Source organism: Cnephaeus nilssonii, assembly GCF_951640355.1.
Source record: "Cnephaeus nilssonii genome assembly, chromosome: 5".
NCBI lineage: Eukaryota > Metazoa > Chordata > Mammalia > Chiroptera > Vespertilionidae > Cnephaeus > Cnephaeus nilssonii.
Window position 1 is genome coordinate 44,070,034 of NC_137076.1, and position 19,615 is coordinate 44,089,648.

A 19,615-nucleotide genomic window follows, 5' to 3' on the forward strand; every position below is an offset into this window, starting at 1 on the left:
GATGCCTTGATACAATAGGGGGGGGGGGGGGAATCTCATTTCTGCCCTCCAGGTTTTATTAATTCTGCCTTAACATTTTCCCGTTTGCTCAGATTCTCTAGGGGTCTGAATGCAAAGCTTGTGATTAGGAGGAAAGGCAAATGTTTCTGGCCACCTGCCTTGCCCTCAGACGCTGTGCCTTGACCCCTTGGTTACTATTTGGATGTTTGACCCCCAGCTGCCAGAGCCCCTTCATGTGTTTAATTCCGCTTGTTAGCGTGAATAAGAGACTCCTGGGCTGTTGGGCACTAGCGGGCTCCTCTCCTTTTCCTCCCGGGCACTGACACGATTCCCCTGCTTGGTGTTTGTTCTTTGCAGGGGGGCTCTTTCCCAGGGGCGCAGATCAAGAATACAGTGCATTTCGGGTAGGGATGGTTCAGTTTTCCACTTCGGAGTTCAGACTCACACCGCACATCGACAATTTGGAGGTAGCAAACAGCTTCGCAGTCACCAATGCTTGTAAGTAATGAATATTCATGCCTTTCGGGCGCCGCACGCGGAAAGCCAGCGAGTGTGAGTGCGGGGTGGTGTGTGCGTCTTTCAGTGTGTGGGTGTGAGTGGCTGCACACGCGCGTGCGTGTGACAGCGCAGGGGGAGACGGTGGCTGCCATCTCGGGGACCCCCGCCGGTCGGGGGTGTTGAGGAGGGAGCAAAAAGGAATCGAAGAGTGTGCGCACTGGAGAGGTGGGGTGGGAGTTGGAGCTGGGGGGGCTCCCTTAGGTTCAGGGGTTTCCAGCTGATACCGACTGCTTCTCGCTGCCCCTTCCTTCCCCTCCTTGCGCGCCTGGTGGCACCCTGCCCACAGAGAACACGTTGTTCCCCAGGGCGCGCCGTGGGGCTTTGGGTAGATCCCACAGGGGACTGCCCGAGCCCAGGCAGCTGCAGCCGTCGCCCGCGGCTTAGGTGTCCAGGCCAGGTGGGGTTCACTCTACAGACCCCGCGAGCCCTAGGGTGTCCGCCTCGGCGGGGCTAGTTGTGAAATGGCTCCGGAGTTGGGCTCGGGTCTGTTACATAACGCCCCCCGGAGGGGCGCGGGGCGGTGCGCGGAGAGGCTGACGCAGGCCCGGGGTCTACCCGGCCCGGCACCCGTGGGGCGGGCGCGTGTCCGTTCCTCGCCGCTCCGTGGAGCCCCGGCTTCGCATGGAAGGGCGCAGTTCCGCCGGGGAGGCCGCGGGCAGCCCGCCGGCCGGGTGCGCTTTGTTCTCAGGTAGCCTGGCGCCGGCCAGGGCAGCGAGAGGAAAAGGACCCGAAAGCAGTCGGATCCGGCTGAGTTGGGAAATCCGGAGAAGTCTCTCTGATCAGCCATCTTAGTCTTTGCCGTTAGTTACCCATCTTGGCCCTCTCACGCCGCGCGGGGCTGCGGGACACGCGACGAAGCTCGCTCTCAAGGCTACAAAGTAACCGAATCCAAGCAGTTAGGTCTCTCAAGGGTGCAAAGGAAAGGCGCTGCGGCCCGAACCCATCCCCGAGCTCCAGCCCCCGCGCCCGCGTGGGCTGTGCGGCGCGGCCCCTGTGCCTTCCTGCCCTTTCCCCGGCAGCTGCCATCATTTCCTGCCGAAGGGGCTGGGATGGTCCTTCCCTGATCTGATGTGTGCAGTTTGTATTTCATAGTTAACAATTTGGAGGGGGCTTTGCAGATGGCGCACCTCCCATTTTGGCGACGGTGTAAAGGAGCGAGTGGAAAATTACCACAGAAAAAAGCCCAACTGCTCCCTTCCCACCGCAGGCAAACAACTGGTGCCATCCCACTTCCTCATATTAAGTCTTAATCGTGTATTCGATGGGTTAGCTTGATTATCATATCAGGGCCATTATCAACTCATTTTGAAACCGCTGTCACCCGGATGATTAAAGATATGAAACAATTTTCTTTGAGCATTAGAACAGGGTCATGATGATACTCCTATTAGATTAGATGCCTATGATTAAATTGTTATAAAGACCCTATTTAAGAAGGTTTCAGTGCTACAAGTTTTCTTCAAATGTTGATACCAAGTGAGAAAAGAAACTGGGGGAGGGGGCGTGGGAAGGAGGGGTAAGGAAGGAGAGAGATAGAGAGACAGAGACTCTTAAAGTGGATTTGCAGCTTCAAAAAAAACCTCCATAAAAATATAAGGCTATCTTGGAAAATCTCTCTCTCTCTCTCTCTCTCTCTCTCTCTCTCTCTCTCTCTCTCATATATATATATATATATATATATATATATATATATACACACACACACACACACACACACATATGTATGTATATATATATATATATATATATATATATATATATATATATATATAGTTTAATTTTTGAAGGTTTTTATACTTGACCTATTTACCTAACAGATTTAGATTATTCATTTGATTTGATATTAAGTTCCCAGTTTTTTTCCCCTGAATTATGACTGACATACAACTGTGCTAAGTACCTAACTGTATTATATACTAGTGTGAAAATGCTTTGAAAAGTAATAAACCTATGGCAAGACTATGATTACTGGAAGTACTGAGGTGAACGTAACTGAAATCTTTACTCTTTGAAAATGGTTGATGATTGAGAAGTTCAGTCACTGGTGAAAATAACAAGAGGGCCTGACTGAGATATAATGGGTGCATGTCCACTGAACAAAATTAAAATTCCTTGACTCCACCAAATGCTGGATCACTGTATTGGAGCTTTGTAAAGATTAAAGGTTATGGTTAGTTTAGGTTAGTTAACTAATTTAGGTCTTCAGTCTCAATATTTTAAAATAGATGTATTTTTTAATATAAATTTTATTGAAATAAAATATGCAGACAGGAAATGTAAATGTATTAAACACATATATAACTCAAAGAACGTCCACAGAAGGATACATCCATGTACTAAAGGACATGGATTTCATTTACACACACATAATTTGTTTGACTACAGTCCTGAGAAAAATAAATGAAAGTGACATCTTCATTTTGCACACATTTGTTTTGTTTTGATTTGCTCGGAAAATGAAGCTGAAATTAAAATGTACGTGTCTCCAGATCCCCAAATACTCCTCCATGGATTATTATTCTAGGACACTAAAACAAATGATGGGGAGGAACTGAATGCATTTTCAAGGTTCCCTCATGGGACTTCAGAATGATGGCATTTGCAACATCCTTATCATAAGTAATCTTACTGATTGCTAAAGAGAACTACTGAGGCACTATTATAGGAGAGCTCATTGGCTAGAATTTTCTGGAGTTGACATTGATTCATTGACCATTTTTGTGGCTCCGTGTCTTTATTCTTTTAGGAATTTCAAAATCTGGAGATTGTAAAATATTTGTATCCTTATTCTTTTTTTTTGCATCAGGCAACAAAAAATGTAAAAATAGTTTAACTCTTTTCAGAGAAAAAGACGCTTATATAAAACTACAATTACCAAGTCAGCAATCAAGAAATGAATGGAAATCTCTAATATCAAATGTGTCCAGATGAGTCTTGATCATTTAAATCCTGCTCAAGGTTTTTCTCCAGTGCTTGGCTTTGTTTTCTTGCCTTTTTAGTCAGGGGAGTCCACGTTTCTCTATGGAAGCAGCAGCATCAAATGTGTTTATAGCTAAAACCAAAATGACTTTCTCTCTTTTCTCCCAGAAATCGAAGGAAGTCTACTCTTAAACTCCATTATTAAAATATGTGTCATCAATCAGTGTTCAGAAAGTAGCTTGTTCTCCTAGTTAAACCATAAAAATTACACAGGATTAAGTTTACATATTAAGAAAGTGGTGTTTCATACTTGAATTATTTCAAAGTACAAAATACATTAGTTTGCTAATTTAATTTTATTTCTGAGATGGAGGAACTTATTTGGAACTGCTGAGGTTGACAACCACTTAAGGATCCAGCAAGATCTACTGAGTGGGTTAAGGTTATGCAAATGAAATGAAGTCATTATATTCTGAAGTGGGTAAAATGACTGTGCATTGCACTGAACTCCCACATCCTTCTCTTTCACAGTCACAGTGGGATAATGCAAGTACCTATTTGTTCCCACTTGTTTCCATGGGTACCTGAGGAAATAAAGACGGATTCCAATTTCTCTCTCTGCCTTCCTGTCCCCACCCCTCACCCCCACCTGCCTCTCCTTCCCCCATTTCCCGTCTTCCTCCTTCCTTTCTTTGTAGGTACAGATAATACTAAGGTTTTCAGTCTTTTTCCCTGAAGGCTGTTGAAACAAAAACATTCATTATGAGAATATGAAAACCATAAAATTAGAGAAAAAAGAGACTAGCATTTGAGCATGATTGTTCAACAGTTGAAACCGGTGATGGGCCTCAAGAATTTCTTTCTCCCCACTCCCTCCCATATTTATTGAATGACCTGTAGTTGTCAGATAATAAATGAAGGTTTTTCTTATATTAATTTTTTTCAACCTTTCTCCACCGTGTCCTTTTGAATAGTTTTCAAAGAGTTGCAGGCCTGTGTACTGGCCTCTGTGGTCTTGTCTTAGAACTTTAGTATGAGGATGTGAAGATGGTCTAATAGTTCTTACACAGAAGCAGTTTATTGCGGTAATTCAGAATTGTGAAAACAGTAAATATGATATTGCATATGTATTTACACCACATAGTATATATTGTTAATAAAATCAACAGCAGATCTTAGAAAAAAAAACACTAAATGCTATTGCATTCTAAAAAAATTTAATAAATGTTAATGTTCTCATTACTAAAGCGTGTTTAAAATAAAACTGTCTAAATGGACTGTAAACATGATTGTTTGATCCCATAGGATTTTGGAATTTAAAATATTAAATATTAGATTTCTTGCTCAAATCTTTCTATTTATTTCATGATTAACTGACAAATAGCTATTTGTCTATTTAATAATAATTTAATCATTTTATATTTCAATTACATAAAAACAAATCATAAAATATTAAATTTTAAGAAATAGATAAAAATCTACTTTTTCCTCTAAGCCAGCAGATGGAGATGTTGGAGAAAATATTGTTCTTTCATAAAACTGTTGCGCACACTGAATACCTTTTGAAACGTTACAAAATTTTATTTAGGAAAACAATAAAAATATACATAAATGGCACCTACTTTGAAAAAAAAATTAAAATGCTGTTTGAAAGATAATTCCTGATGCCTTTTAAGAACAGAGTGCATTCAATTTTACTTTTAAAGTTGATTATTTTAAATATTTTTGTAAACCTGAGTTATAAAGCCATTCAGAAACAGCACTGATTGTAAATGCTCTTGGAAGAGAGAGAATTCTAAAATAATATGATTTTAGCTCTTTAGCCTTGATTCTCCAGATATCATTTAAAAGGTGTATTTCTTATCATTGGGTTTTGGTCATGAATCTCTGAGATTGTGTATCTGTGTTCATCTAATTAATGTCTCTTAAGCCTTTATTACGCTTTTTTATCAATGCAACTTCATGTGTGTTGTATACATACAAAAATGTAATATGTGCATATGTATACTTATAATTATAGATTGTATGTAGTTATAGATTGGCTGGATTACCAAGTTTTGCCATTTTTGTTGAGGTAATTACTAAAACCTGGAGTTACCGACTTAAAGATATGCAAAATTTAATAAAACCACATTCAACTTGGATGCTTTTATGCAATGATAAGTATTCATGGTGTGAAGAAACCCATGAACACATGTACCAGTACACAATACCTTACAACACGGTGGTGTAAACATTCAGTCATATTCAATTGGAGGTTACAAAGAAAGAAAGAACTCTTGTATGGAAGAATAATTAATTTTCACTAGATTTTTTTTTTTTGTAAATGTTCATATTTTAATTACCACAAGAGAATTTTAAGAAAATAATAGATTGTACTAAACAGAAATCAAAGAATGGTGTTGGTTGAAATATTCTATTTTAGGAAAAGAGAAACTGAATACAAATTACTGTATGAAACTATACAACCTTAATGTTAAGAATCTATTCCTATGCTATTCCTTTTTGAGGTCTTGCAGGTTTTACCCTGCTGACTGGAAGTATAGAGCATTTCCATTTCAGATCAAGCCTCTAAAGTGATAGGGTCATGCACTGTGACATTATGCTGACATGGATGCTGATTCATGTCCAAATCTTAGATCTTCTTGTAATCTCTTCCAATAACATCAGAAATTGTAAAACTTCCACAGCCCCGAAAATTTTAAGAAAGGCTCAAAAAGAGCAGTTGCTTCCTAATTATTTTAGAATGTGTTACTGTATAATTGAGTTTTCAAAGAGTTTGCATTTGTTCCCTTCCTCTTCCTCCTTCTTTTCTTTTCCCCTTAAAAAAACAACTGATAGAAGGATCTAATCTGCACAGGAAATGCTATTATAGGAAATGAAATCTGAATGGATATACAGAACTATGTGGTTGCTTTGTGTGTTTTTTAAGGGAGAAAAGGGTACATTTCAAAGAGCTAAAATATCAGATTTAAACATTTTATTGGGATATTAATGCTACTGATTAATTTATTTTTCTTAATTTTTTAAGGATTCTACAGAAGATACTCTAGATACCATTAAAATATTAGCTTTTTTGTTTTGGCAATTTTTAGTCACAATTTCTGAGGTTTTCTCTAATGATCTGAATAACAAAGTGACAAACCAGTTATATGACTATGTTTCTTCAATACAAAATGAAACTAGTTGTTGAATTCAAAGTCAAAATTTCAAAATCACCTATGATTAAAAAAATTTCAAACATCAAAATGTTTTCGGAGAAAATTTTACTAATTTGGATAAAAATGTGGTTCTTCCATTGGTGTTGATTAGGAGTCCACCTCTGTTATTTTTCAGTATTGTTCAATTTAAACTTTTTTGTCATTTTTGATCATTTTAAATTATAGAATGAACACATTTTAAAGTTAACTTGGAGAATGAAAAATGTGACATTCTTGAAGGCAGGATCATACCATTGTTGTCTATGTAACTTTCACAAACCCTAGCATAGTGCTCAGTGCTTTGAGGCCCTTAATGATTATTTATCTCTTAAAGACATTACATGTGATATATTTTCGTATTATAAAATTATACTTTTTAAAGTCAGAGTTTTGCTTTTTCTCTACACTTGGATGTCAAAAGAAACTACTTGGTATCTGATTTAAGTCCTATTTAGAGGAAGGTGTAATATGTTTTACATTTTCCTCTAAAAGCTAGATATGTTCAAAGTTATTATTTACTTATCCCTAAAGCTACATTGCTATATGTTAAAATGATTTGCTTAAAATATGTACAATATACATTTTTAGAGGATTTACAAATGTTGTTAGGATGATGCAAAAGCCATGTTGCAAGTGATTAGAATACAAGAATCCATTATAAGGGACCAGACAGTTTTGGGTGTGTGTATTTAGCTTCCATTTTAGTTTTGCATTTTCCTCAAAATGTGACTATAAATATTTTTTAATGGCAACAAAATTGTCATAGTCTACCCCCCTCACCTGCACACACATATCTCAGGGTATTATATATCATGATATCCCTTGTTAATTATTTTAGTGAATTTTTTAAAGTACTAAATTATAATATATTTTATAGTAAATGTCTTTGAGAATTTTATGGACACAGTTTCTTGACACAAGCCAATTCTTCTAATATTTTCACTAATATGTGTGATTTTTTTTATATGCATGCCTTTTTTTTCTATTTTTGTTCAAGCAGTCTATCTTTAGGATTTGTTTTCTAATTAGTTTTGTTCTATTTTTAAAAATATTTTTATTGATTACAGATGGGAAGGAGAGGGAGAGGGAAAGAGAGATAGAAACATCAATGATGAGACAGAATCATTGATCAGCTGCCTCTTGCACGCCCCCTACTGAGGATTGAGCCCGCAACCCAGGCATGTGCCCTTGACCGGACCTTTCAGACCGCAGGCCAGCACTCTATCCACTGAGACAAACCAGCTAGGGCAGTTTTGTCCTATTTTATTCTATTGATAAATTTGCTTCAGCAAAAGCCCTAATTTGTTATTATAGTTTTGTTTTTATCCATTAATTAACATATCATAGAAAAATTATCCAGTATGCTTACTACTAATTTGTAATCTAGCGTTAATTTAAAATTTAGAATATTTACCCTTATAAGTGTCTTCAATTAAATAGAACAAATAGGTTTGGGAGAAAAGGGAGTCATTACAGTAAGGGAATTTATGAGTAGACAGTTTCTTAGATTGTTTGATTTTCATATGTCTTCAGATTTCTCAAATAATTGACATATATACTTCTCATAGTTTTACTATTTAGATTTGTTCTTCAGAATTTTACTTTATAGTTTTATGTAGTTTATTTATGGGTATGCTAATTCCACATTTTTTCCTGATTATTTCAGTATTTAAAATATAAATACAAACCGATTTGAATTGAGCAATGCCTAAGTTTTAGTTTGTCTTTGAACAGGGCATCCTATGTTTACAGAGCTTATTTATCCTTCATGTAAAGTTAATTGTAAACTATAAATTCTATGATATTCACTTATTTTATGGTCCCCTGATTCTTTCACTCTGATTGAATTTCAGTGAACCTCAGAAGGTGCCCCTTTGATACAAATATTTTTAGTCTAATCTGTCTAAATGGCCAATTATACTGATGGAAATGATAGAAATATGTTTATATATCCTGAGTATACTCTGTGCTTATTTTAAAAATATAGTGAAGTATTAATCTGATTTTCATCCCTATAACAAAATATGGTCTTACTCAATCGTTTCTAACTTCAATATGAATTTAATTGAAACTCAGGTTATATAATTTGCTATAAGAAAAGGTTTTCTTATTCCATAAACCTTTTGCAGCTGATATTAAGGCTTTGCATTAAAATACTATTGTTTCAGATTTAGTATTCATTTTACAATTTCTCTAGCATTAGTGTTCATTCTATTGCAGAAAGAATATGTCAGCAATTGAGCTATATATTTTTAAATTTCTGTGCAAGAATAAAAGGATAGAACAAGCATTTCAAAATTAGTATTTTGAGGCCTAGCCAGTTTTGCTCAGTGGATAGAACACTGGCCTGTGGACTGAAGGGTCCCAGGTTTGATTCTGGTCAAGGGCACATGCAGGCTCAATCCCCAGTGATCCCGGGTGGGGAGTATGGTGGGAGTGTGTAGGAGGAAATCCCCAGTGGGGGGTGTGCAGGAGGCAGCTGATTGGTGATTCTCTTTCATCACTGATGTTTCTGTCTCCCTTCCTCTCTGAAACCAATAAAAAATATATTTAAAAAAACAAAATAAGTATTTTCAGGTCAAAGAAAAAAGTTTCTATTGCAGATTGAAATTGTCAGATTTCTTAAAGTGTGGGAAGGGAGCCAGGGATGCAGGAAATCTCCAAGAGGCAGGATAACTTAGTGTACTGTTACCAAGAACTGTTTGGTAAGTGCTGATAAATGAGGTTTATCAGTAGAACACAGAAATATTTAACTTTTAGTCTTATGTTATCTGGTGGTAATATATTCTATTTCTTCACATCTGAAATATATCTAGGATTTTCAACAATCCTAGATATAATTAAAATATATTAGCAGGTCTTAGAAGAATATTTAACAAAATTAATGATAACTTTTGAACAATATGTAATTTTGTCATTAATTATTAAATTATTAAAGGATAATTTGAGACAAATAATTTGAGACAGTGAACACTTTAAACCTGAAGAATAAGGACTATAAGGTGATCAGTTTCATCAATATATTTGAAAAAATTGTTATATCCATTTTAGTAGTTTAGATATGGAACATTTTAGACACACTCCTCAAGGGCTTCATGTAAGCTATGTATATGAATTACATATATTTAAAGGGACTACCTGTTTTGAATGATCCAGCTACCACAGAAATAGCTCCTACAATTCTAAAGTGGAAAAAGGGCTTATCTTTAGAAAAAAAACAACACAAAAACAAAAACAAAAACAAAATCTCATTACAAGGCTTTGGCAAAGAAATTCTGCAAGTGACCATCTCTAGGGGTAGTAGCAAGGGTGTATGTTTTACTAACTTTTTTTGAAAGATACATTTCAACTTACATCATTATTTTTCTTTATTCCTGTCTTGTGTTTTTGAGGAATAAAAATTTTCAATCTTGTTTTTAGTTTTTGTATAAAATGGAGTTATTGAGCTCCATAATTCCCAAGCACTTTCAAAATTTATAGCTTTATCTGTTTTACCATTTTTTAATTTTTTTTTTTTTTAGTTTTTACTAGCTCACAGTGTTACTTCTAATTTACATTTGGAGAGGGACTTTTAGGAACACAGGCAATAATTTAGAGGATTTATCGAGAAGCTTTATAGTTTTAGTTATTTGATGTGAAAGACCATAAATCCTTATCTTTATATCTCAGAACACAGACAACTGAAGGATTGTCATCTTAATGGTAAAGGCACAAATATTTTGTGCATGAAAATATAAAACCTAGATCCATGCAGTTTACAGCTCTGATGTCGTGGGAGACAGAATAGCATTGGTTAAGACTCTATACTTGGAACTGAATTCTAGTCCTAGTATTAAATGTGGACATTGGATAAGGTGCTTAATCTATCTAAGTCTTCAGTTGTCACCTTTGTAAAAGGAAATCATATGTGATAGGATTGTTTCGAAGCTACACAGTGTCCAGGAAACACTATGTACTATGGTTGGCCAATCTAAGTGCACAAAAAAAATAGTGAAATTTTATTATTACTTCTTGTGTTAGGAACTTTGGATAGTTTTGATAAGGACTTGGGATAAGAGGCAGAGAACAACAGAAAATGCGTCTTTAGTTTTCTTGCTGGAATCTTTTCTACTGTTTATATACCAGTATAGCACATATGACAAAGAAGAGACTAATGCAATAAACCACATAAGCCACTTAAAATTATGTGTAGTGCCCTGAAGTATGAGAATGATCTTTTTTATTTCTTTATGTTAGAATGTAGAGTAAAGTCATTGTTTCTAGATCATTTACAATAAAAAGATCTTGATGGAAGATGAAAGTCATTGTGTGATATACTGACATAGACTATATTGTTGAAAAACTGGGTGGCCAAATGAGAAAATAGTGATATTAATAGTAATGTGAATTAAAGTGCTTCCAAAAATAATTTTTTAAGTTTTGAATCAGATTTAGAGATGTTTTGCAGCTATTTTATTCAGGTTTTTGTTTTTCTTTTAAACTATTCATGATTTCAGTTCGTAATTTTAAAGAATACATATATTCTTGCCCTGGCTGGATGGTTCAGTTGATTGGAACATCATTTTGTACACGAAAAGGTTGCAAGTTCAATTCCCAGTCAGGACATATACCCAAGTTGTGAGTTCCAGGCCGGGGCATGTACGGGAGGCAACCGATGGATGTTTCTTTCTCACATTGTTTCTCTCTCTCTCCCTTCCTCTCTCTCAAAATCAATAAAAACATATCCTCTGGTGAGGATTTACAAAAATAATCCTATCTAATAAAAGAGTAATATGCAAGTTGACCGTCACTCCAAGACACAAGATGGCTGTCCCCATGTGGTCAAAGATGGCTGCCCCCATGTGGACACAAGATGGCCACCACAAGATGGCCTGCAGGGGAGGGCAGTTGTGGGCAGTTAGGGGTAACCACACCAGCAGAGGAGGGAAGTTGGGGTGATTAGGTCAGCAGAGGAGGGCAGTTGGGGCAGACCAGGCCAGCAAGGGAGGGCAGTTGTGGGGGACCAGGCCTGCAGGGGAGGGCAGTTGTGGGGGGCCAGGCCAGCAGGCGAGGGCAGTTGGGGTAGACCAGGCCAGCAGGAGAGGGAAGTTGTGGGGGACCAGGCCTGCAGGGGAGAACTGTTGCGGGGGAACCAGGCCTGCAGGGGAGGGCAGTTGAGGGGGGACCAGACTTGCAGGGGAGAACAGTTGGGGTGGGGACCCAGGCCCTCAGGGAGGGAAGTTGGGGAGGACAAGGCCTGCAGGGGAGGGCATTTAGGGGTGACCAGGCCAGCAGGGGAGGCCAGTTAAGGGTGACTGGGACAGCAGGGGAGGGCAGTTGGGGCGACCTGGCCTTCAGGGGAGGACAGTTAGGGGCGACCAGACTGGCAGGGGAGGGCAGTTAGGGCTGACCAGGCCAGCAAGGGAGGGCAGTTAGGGGCAATCGGGCCGGCCGGGGAGCAGTTAGGCAGTCAATCAGGCTGGCAGGGGAGTGGTTAGGGGGTGATCAGGCTGGCAGGCAAAAGCGGTTAGGGGCAATCAGGCAGAGGCAGGTGAGCGGTTTGGAGCCAGCAGTCCTGGATTGTGAGAGGGATGTCCAACCGCCCGTTTAGGCCGATCCCACTGGGATCGGGCCTAAACGGGCGGTCGGACATCCCTCAAGGGGTCCCAGATTAGAGAGGGTGCAAGCTGGGCTGAGGGACAACACCCTCCCCCCCTGCACGAATTTCGTGCACCAGGCCTCTAGTACACACACACACACACACACACACACACACACACACACACATATATATATATATATATATATATATATATATATATATATATATATATATATATATTCTTATATTAAGAAATTGTTTATTTTCTGCCCCAGAACATTTTGTGCCTTGCTCAGAAAGGTTTTCCCACTCTAGTGTATTTGAAAAAATACAACTGCCTGTCCTTTAATTTACTTTTCATCCTATTTTGGTTTCATGATTCAAAATGAATCTTTGATTCATCTGGATTTATTTGATATAAATACTAAAGTAGGGATACTTTAAGCTTAGTAAGTATTAAACTAAGCTTAAATTTCATGTTTAGCCAAGTGTCACCATATATATATCCTATATAAGGCTAATATGCAAATTGACCCAATGGTGGAACGACCGGTCGCTATGAAGTGCACTGACCACCAGGGGGCAGACGCTCAAAGCAGGAACTTCCCCCTAGTGGTCAGTGTGCTCTCACAGGGGGAGCGCCGCTTAGCCAGAAGCCCTGAGCGAGGCTCACAGCTGGCAAGTGCAGCGGCAGTGGCAGGAGCCTCTCCCACCTGCAGGTGTAAGCTGTCAGTCAGACATCCCCTGAGGGCTCCCAGACTGCGAGAGGGCACAGGCCGGACTGAGCCCCCCGCCCTTCCTCCAGAGTGCATGAATTTCATGCACTGGGCTTCTAGTATATATATGAAATACATCTCTCCTCATTGATTTAAAATGCTATCAAATTTTCTTCTTGAGTGAATAGTTCCTCAGAAAATTAAAAACATTTAGGGAATTTGCCCAAAACGTGAAATAAACAAGATTAAAACTTGATTACAGTAAAGAATATAAAGTTATGCAAGACACTTATTTCCTGAGCAGTGCTATTTTTATAAATTGTGCTTTTGTGTCACTGGGGTCTCAGATCAATAAATGCAGATGCCAAATTTGGACATTAACTGAGCCCAGAGGGATAAATAAAGGATTTTGTTATGTTTTTTGGCTTGTGTCACAGCACTAATATCACTTAAGTGTACTGCTAGTTTTGCATATTTCTTAATCTATATCAAGGATGAAGTAATGGGTTATGATTATGACTTTGCTTTTGAATAACACTTTGAAGTTAATTCAGTGTAACTATCCGTATGTGTTCACAAAAAGAACATTAAAACTAACGACAGCAATCTGTATGAAATGAAGATAGGTAAGGGAACTCAGATACTCATGTTTTTATTAACTAATATATAATTTCATTCTTAATTTGTCTTAGAAAACAGTTTTGTGCTCTCTCTAAAGCCAAATATCAAGCTATTTATGGCATAAATATAATTTAATCTGGAATCTAGAATAATAAAAGCATAATATGCTAATTAGACCAGATGTCCTTCCGGGAGTCCTTTCATCATTCCAGATGAAGCCGGGGCTGCGAGGGAAGCCCAGGTCCCGGGTGCCCGAGGGAAGCGGGTGCAGGCAGCTGGGGGAAGGAAGGCCTACTTTTGAACGTATTTCATGCATTGGGCCTCTAGTACTAAATAAAAGACGAAAGTGTTACTTTCATCAAGAAATACTTGCAGTTTGCCTTACAATGTATGACACATACTGTGTAGTTTTTGTCAAACATCAGACAAATTTCTAATTCTATAACCAGTACATTTTGTACAACTCTGAACTTAATGTGGCCCTGAAGTGAGTTTTCTAGTACCCTGTCATACCATGAGCATTAAAAGAAAGGTTTTATGAAATGTATTTAATCAAATTTCTGCACAACTCTAGTCTTCTGTTTGTTTTAATACATCTTTGGGTGAATACAAAAATTTTACCTGCATGAAAATTAAAAAAAAAATGTACATCAGTGGAACTACAGTGTTAATAACATTTTGTGCTAACACTTTTTAAAAATTTAAATATTTTTCAAATAGTGGCTTAGTCTCATTTCTTCCTCCACTCATAAAGGCAGAAGCAAGTGAGTAAGGAAAAGCCATTTGATGCCACTCTACCTAAGATGGTACCACTAAAGGTGTGGGTAATGCAGTTAAGGTATCATAATGGAGCAGGATGAAGGTGGACTAAGGAGGCAGAATTTTCTAAAGGACTTTATGGAATACAGATCCTGTTCTCTTTCAAGGGATTGCTTCTGCTTTCTTTTTGCCATATGGCCACTTGTGTTTAAACAAATATTAATATATGTCACAATATTTGTTTTGGTTTAAAACTTCAAAGTTTGCATTAGCTTTTCATTTATTTTTAATTTTCTTTGGCCAGTTTAGATTTCAAAGCCTCTTTAATCACATTTATCTCCATTTTTATTTATTTCTAAGTTTTTTTCAAGACTTGTGCATCATAATGTTTCTGAGGTAAATCTAATTCTAGATGTTTATTTAAATATTTCTCCATAATTAATATAAAAATTTCTGAAGCTATCTTAGAATACTTTTCTCTAATTATAAAAATAACATATTAAAGTAGAAAATTTGGAAAACACAAATAAAATAAAAATTATCACTAATTTTATCCAAGAAATAATCACTTGTTTTATATTTACATATGTTCTTTTTGAGCACTTTTGTACTTAATATCATACCTGAAATTTTTTTGGATGCCAGTAAAGCCATTTGTAAAATTAATAGTTTTATAATATTTATCCCCTAATTTACTTAACTATCTCCTAAGTTTATAGATTTTGTGTGAAACCTTCTTTTATCCATTCTAAAATATTACTGTAAATGGAATCCTTCTGCATATGTACTTTGCCTCAATTCTGATAAGTGAAGTATAATTTTACTGTATCAAAGGCCATGAAGCATTTACTTACGGTAAGTATTTCTGATATATACTAAGGAAATTTACCAGTTTATAATTCGGTCAACAGTCTATGAATAGTCTAATCTCACAGATTGTCAGAATCAATGCTATCATTTTCAAAGTCCTTATATAGTTGATAGCTAAAAATTCTTCTTGTTACATTTGTTTTACAAATTTATAACACATTTATGTTTCTTATTTCACAAATTGTTGATTACAAACTTTTGCCCAATTACCATTGCCATTTTGGTAGTTTTCCCATTGAATTGTATGAGTTATTTATCCATCATCATCATGCCTGGGGAGGATGGGGCTGGAGAGTTGAACATCTGGAAATTAAATGCTTCTGTAAGGACAAAGACCAGGCCACTTCAGCTTCCATTTCATTGGTTAGAACTATTCACATGTCCACATTCAGCTTCAGGGGAGTGGAGACTTATTGTCCTTGTGTCCAGACTCAGAGAACTGTATATCGGTGAATGTTAGTAATATCTTCAACAGATAATGATCTTGTTGCCAATAAAAACTTATTCAATTTTTTCTTATTTTATTTTTTCTTTCAGTTTTTAAGTATTGCTTCAAAGATGTTTGTTTTTGGTGTTTCTTCCCCCTCCAGTATGTCTGCACACTTTGGAAGGCCATGAAGCATGTTCTAATAACATTGACAGGATGGAAAACAACTTGCTTCCTTCTGCTTATCCTTACCTACCTCTAGTCTCTCTCCCTATCTATATCATTCTTCTAGTGATTAACACTACATTCATAACATATCTATATAATTTATTTTACATTTCTCTATTTTATCATAATTTGTATTATATACTTGAAACCATATTTCTAATTTTAATAGTTATAGATGTCTTTCGACTATCCACCTTATGAGTTGAAAACATTTTTGAGTCAAAATTGAGAACATTTAGCATTCTACTCTGTTATTTAATTGGTCTTATGTACATATGTTTTATATATAAGTTTATTATAAACATTTAAAATCAATAAATATATACATAATCATATATATATGTATATAGCTTTTTGACTCTTTTCATTGAATAGTCAAGTACTATGCTATGTTTTCCCCTTTTACAACTTTTTTCCTTTTCTGGATATTTGAAATGTTCAATTTCCACTTGCATTATGTGCCTGGAATATATTTTTAGGCTCTTACTATCATATATTTCATGAATTCGTCTTTCTAATGACTTTCTTCCATTCTCCTTATGCAATCTAGGTTGAGTCTCCTGTACAACTGATGTTCTGAGACAGCCTGTCTTTTCCTGGTTAATCAAATGTCTCTCTAATTTTTGATTTATACTTATAATAACTTATTTTAAAAGAATTTTCTTACAATAATAAAGCTCTTCCTTTCCTCTCCTATCTTTTATGATCTCTCTATAGTTGGATGGATGGATAGATAGATAGATAGATAGATAGATAGAATGAACTTGGAAGGATCACACACTTATCTTCCATTATCACATGTTGTTGAAAAGTTAAATTTGTATTCCTTTGTGCATTTATTGTTTCCTTTTGGGAAGCTTTCAGTTTCTTTTTCTTTTTATTTTCTCCTAAAATTTTATAATAATGTGCCTACATGGGCATTTCCACCCCATCCTACTCAGCATTCAATTTGAAAACTGATCCCCCTTTAAGATTTGTAAAATTCTTAGCCATTATTACTTAAAAGATTTGCCCTCCTCTTTTTTCTTTATTATTTCTTTCTTGGTAGCTGTTTAATTTACTTTTTTCCTTCTCACTTAAAATTTATTTAATGAACACAACATTTTAAAGTAAGCCATCCACCCAATTTCTTTGTGATACTATAATTTTAAACATTAATTTTACTTATATGAAGCAACTATAATAAGTTACATAACATTTGTTTGGTGCTATAGAACATTAACCAATTATATGATTACCTTGAAAAGTTATACCCAAGTAATGCTTAACCAAATATTTGCTTTTTCCCTTTCTACTCTTTGCATGGCTGTTTGAAAATAGTTTTTGCGAACTTTTGGAACCCATAGAGGATCACTGGGACAAGAAAAACATATTTCTAAATGAGGATCAAAGTGATACAAAAAGCAAAGAGTGAATATTGGAATGTGGAAAACAGATGAGCAGGGAAATGTGAGCAAAGACAAACAATAAGAGATATTTGGTTTGTGCATTGCACATTACTGATTCTTGTTTTATTTTGGTAGCTCTCTCTTTCTCTCTCGTTTTGGTGATTAACTACACGGTATTTTTCCTTCCCCTCTTTGCAACAGTTCTTTAAAACCTGTATATTTACAACTTTCATCTTTGCCATCTCATTATTTTGGGAGATTCTTCATACATAATTGAATGTTTTATTTCTTTTCTGTTATTTTACCTTAGATATATGGCTTTTGAATTTTAAATTGGATGATCATTATAAACTTCATTTTTAGGTTCTTAACTCTATTAAGTAAGCCATGCTAAGGCTTCACATATATTTTAACAGTTACACCACTAATGATCAAGTAAGAGTACTCATTAGAAAAAAAAAAGTATATTTGATAGAAGAAACAGAAGTGGAAATAAGAAACAGAGCTGGAGATTTAGGGCTTTTATTTATTTTTTTTATTGTCAACGTTTCCTCCCTCTTTTCTTTGTTGATAATGGATATGATTTCTAATTTTAGAAAATGAAAGCACACTGAACAGATAACCACACAAATGATACATTACTGGCTGGTAGAAACAAAATAATTTTTTTTTCTGAAGAAATTCTGCAAGATTGATTTGTAACCTTCCTATGAAGGAAGTGCTGGGGAGATTGCTAGTCTCATAACTCTTCAGAAGTGTCTAACACTTCTCTAAACAGTGTAGTTATTTCTCATTATTCACAGTAGTTACGTTCTATAAAATCGCTGTCAATGCTGAACTGGTGAGTATGGAAGCATTACTCCTGGGGAAATACAGTTAGTTTCCTATGAGCCTCTGGTCATAACCTTTTCATCAACTGATCAATACATAACCTTGTTTTATTTGTGTTCCTGTTTCAGACATTTTAATATATATTGTGGATTCACTAACATTGACCTCATGGTGATAACTCATGCCTGAACAATGTTGATCTAACACGTGTATTTCTCTGTAAAGCACATCAGAGTCTTCTCACACTTAGGAACACTAGACAGAGCTTCAGCACTAAGCTTTGGGGTCCGTTTTTACACTGCAGTATCATCAACAAAAAAGCACGAAAAGTGCAAAAACACTTAGCACTAAATAAGCTGCGGAAAAAGACACTTGTTTACAGTATGAGAGCAAAACAAGAAGGTAGTTTTACCTTGTTTGACTTCAGCTGGGCAAGGTGTGTTTCAGAAAACTGCCCTGCCCTGCAGGCTAGCAAATGACTGCAGAGGTGCTGCAGGTATTGACTTGGGGGGTAACAAATAAATAAATGTTAGTGCGTAAGTGAATCTGCAAATACAAAATCCACGGGTAATGAGAATAGACTATATTTGATTTGAACCAGTTTTGACAATGCAAATAGTTTTCTATTTATTTTAGCAGCCTGATAGAATTTAAAGAATGTTACCTTGCTCTGAAATGTTTATAATTTTCTATGCTGATAAGAAACTGACATTATTGTATTGATTTTAGAGAGAGGGAAGAAGTGAGATTTGAGAGAGGGAGGGAGGGAGGGAGGGAGGGAGGAAGGGAGGGAGAGAGAGAGAGAGAGAGAGAGAGAGAGAGAGAGAGAGAGAGAAACATCGATTTCTTGTTCCACTTATTTAGACATTCATTGGTTGATTCTTCTATATGCCATGCCAATGGAGTGAACCCACAACCTTGGCATATCAGAACAAAGCTCTCTAACCAACTGAGCTACCTGGTCAGGGCAAAGCTGACATTACTTTAAACCTTGCGGAAGGAATGAAGGGAAAGATAATGCCTTCCCCACCACAAACTCAAGTTTATGATGGCATAGCTGAAGGACAAAAACATTTTATTTATTTTTTCTTTCTTTATCGAATGTCCCTAAAATGAGAAAGGTCTAAAGCATTAAAGGGCATTACACTCCTTTGAGGTGTGGAAGCAATACTTTTGGTAATTGTGTTGTCTTAGGTTTTCCCGCTGTTGTTTTGTCAGTCTTCTCACTAGGAAAGTCAAAGTGCCCAAGAAGTTAGAGAAGCACGGGTGGCCATGGTGTGTATCTGTGCACATTATTTGCTCATGTGTTAGAAGGCTTTGCATGGGCTTAAGAGAACCTGGGTATCAGTCTGTCTCCTGTGCAGGATTGTCCTAAGCACTGAGGAGAGTGGTTGAGGAAGACAGAAATAAGTGTATGTCCTCAGGGAGCTGACGTTAAAATGGGTGTGTGATAATAAACAAACCGACGAAACAGAAAAGAGACAATTATAGATTGGGACATGTGCTTTAAGGTAAAT

The 19,615-nt window shown here is 36.7% G+C and overlaps 1 protein-coding gene across 2 annotated transcripts in view; it reads left to right on the forward strand.

Annotated features, from left to right (window-relative positions):
* GRIA2 (glutamate ionotropic receptor AMPA type subunit 2) overlaps positions 1-19,615 on the forward strand; it is a gene marked incomplete at both ends in the record, with an annotated part of 125,221 nt that overhangs the window by 262 nt on the left and 105,344 nt on the right. For both annotated transcript variants that reach the window (XM_079770813.1, XM_079770812.1), the window contains one exon: positions 358-498. In XM_079770813.1, coding sequence (XP_079626939.1) covers positions 358-498 — 141 coding nt within the window. The remainder of the gene's footprint in view (positions 1-357; positions 499-19,615) is intronic.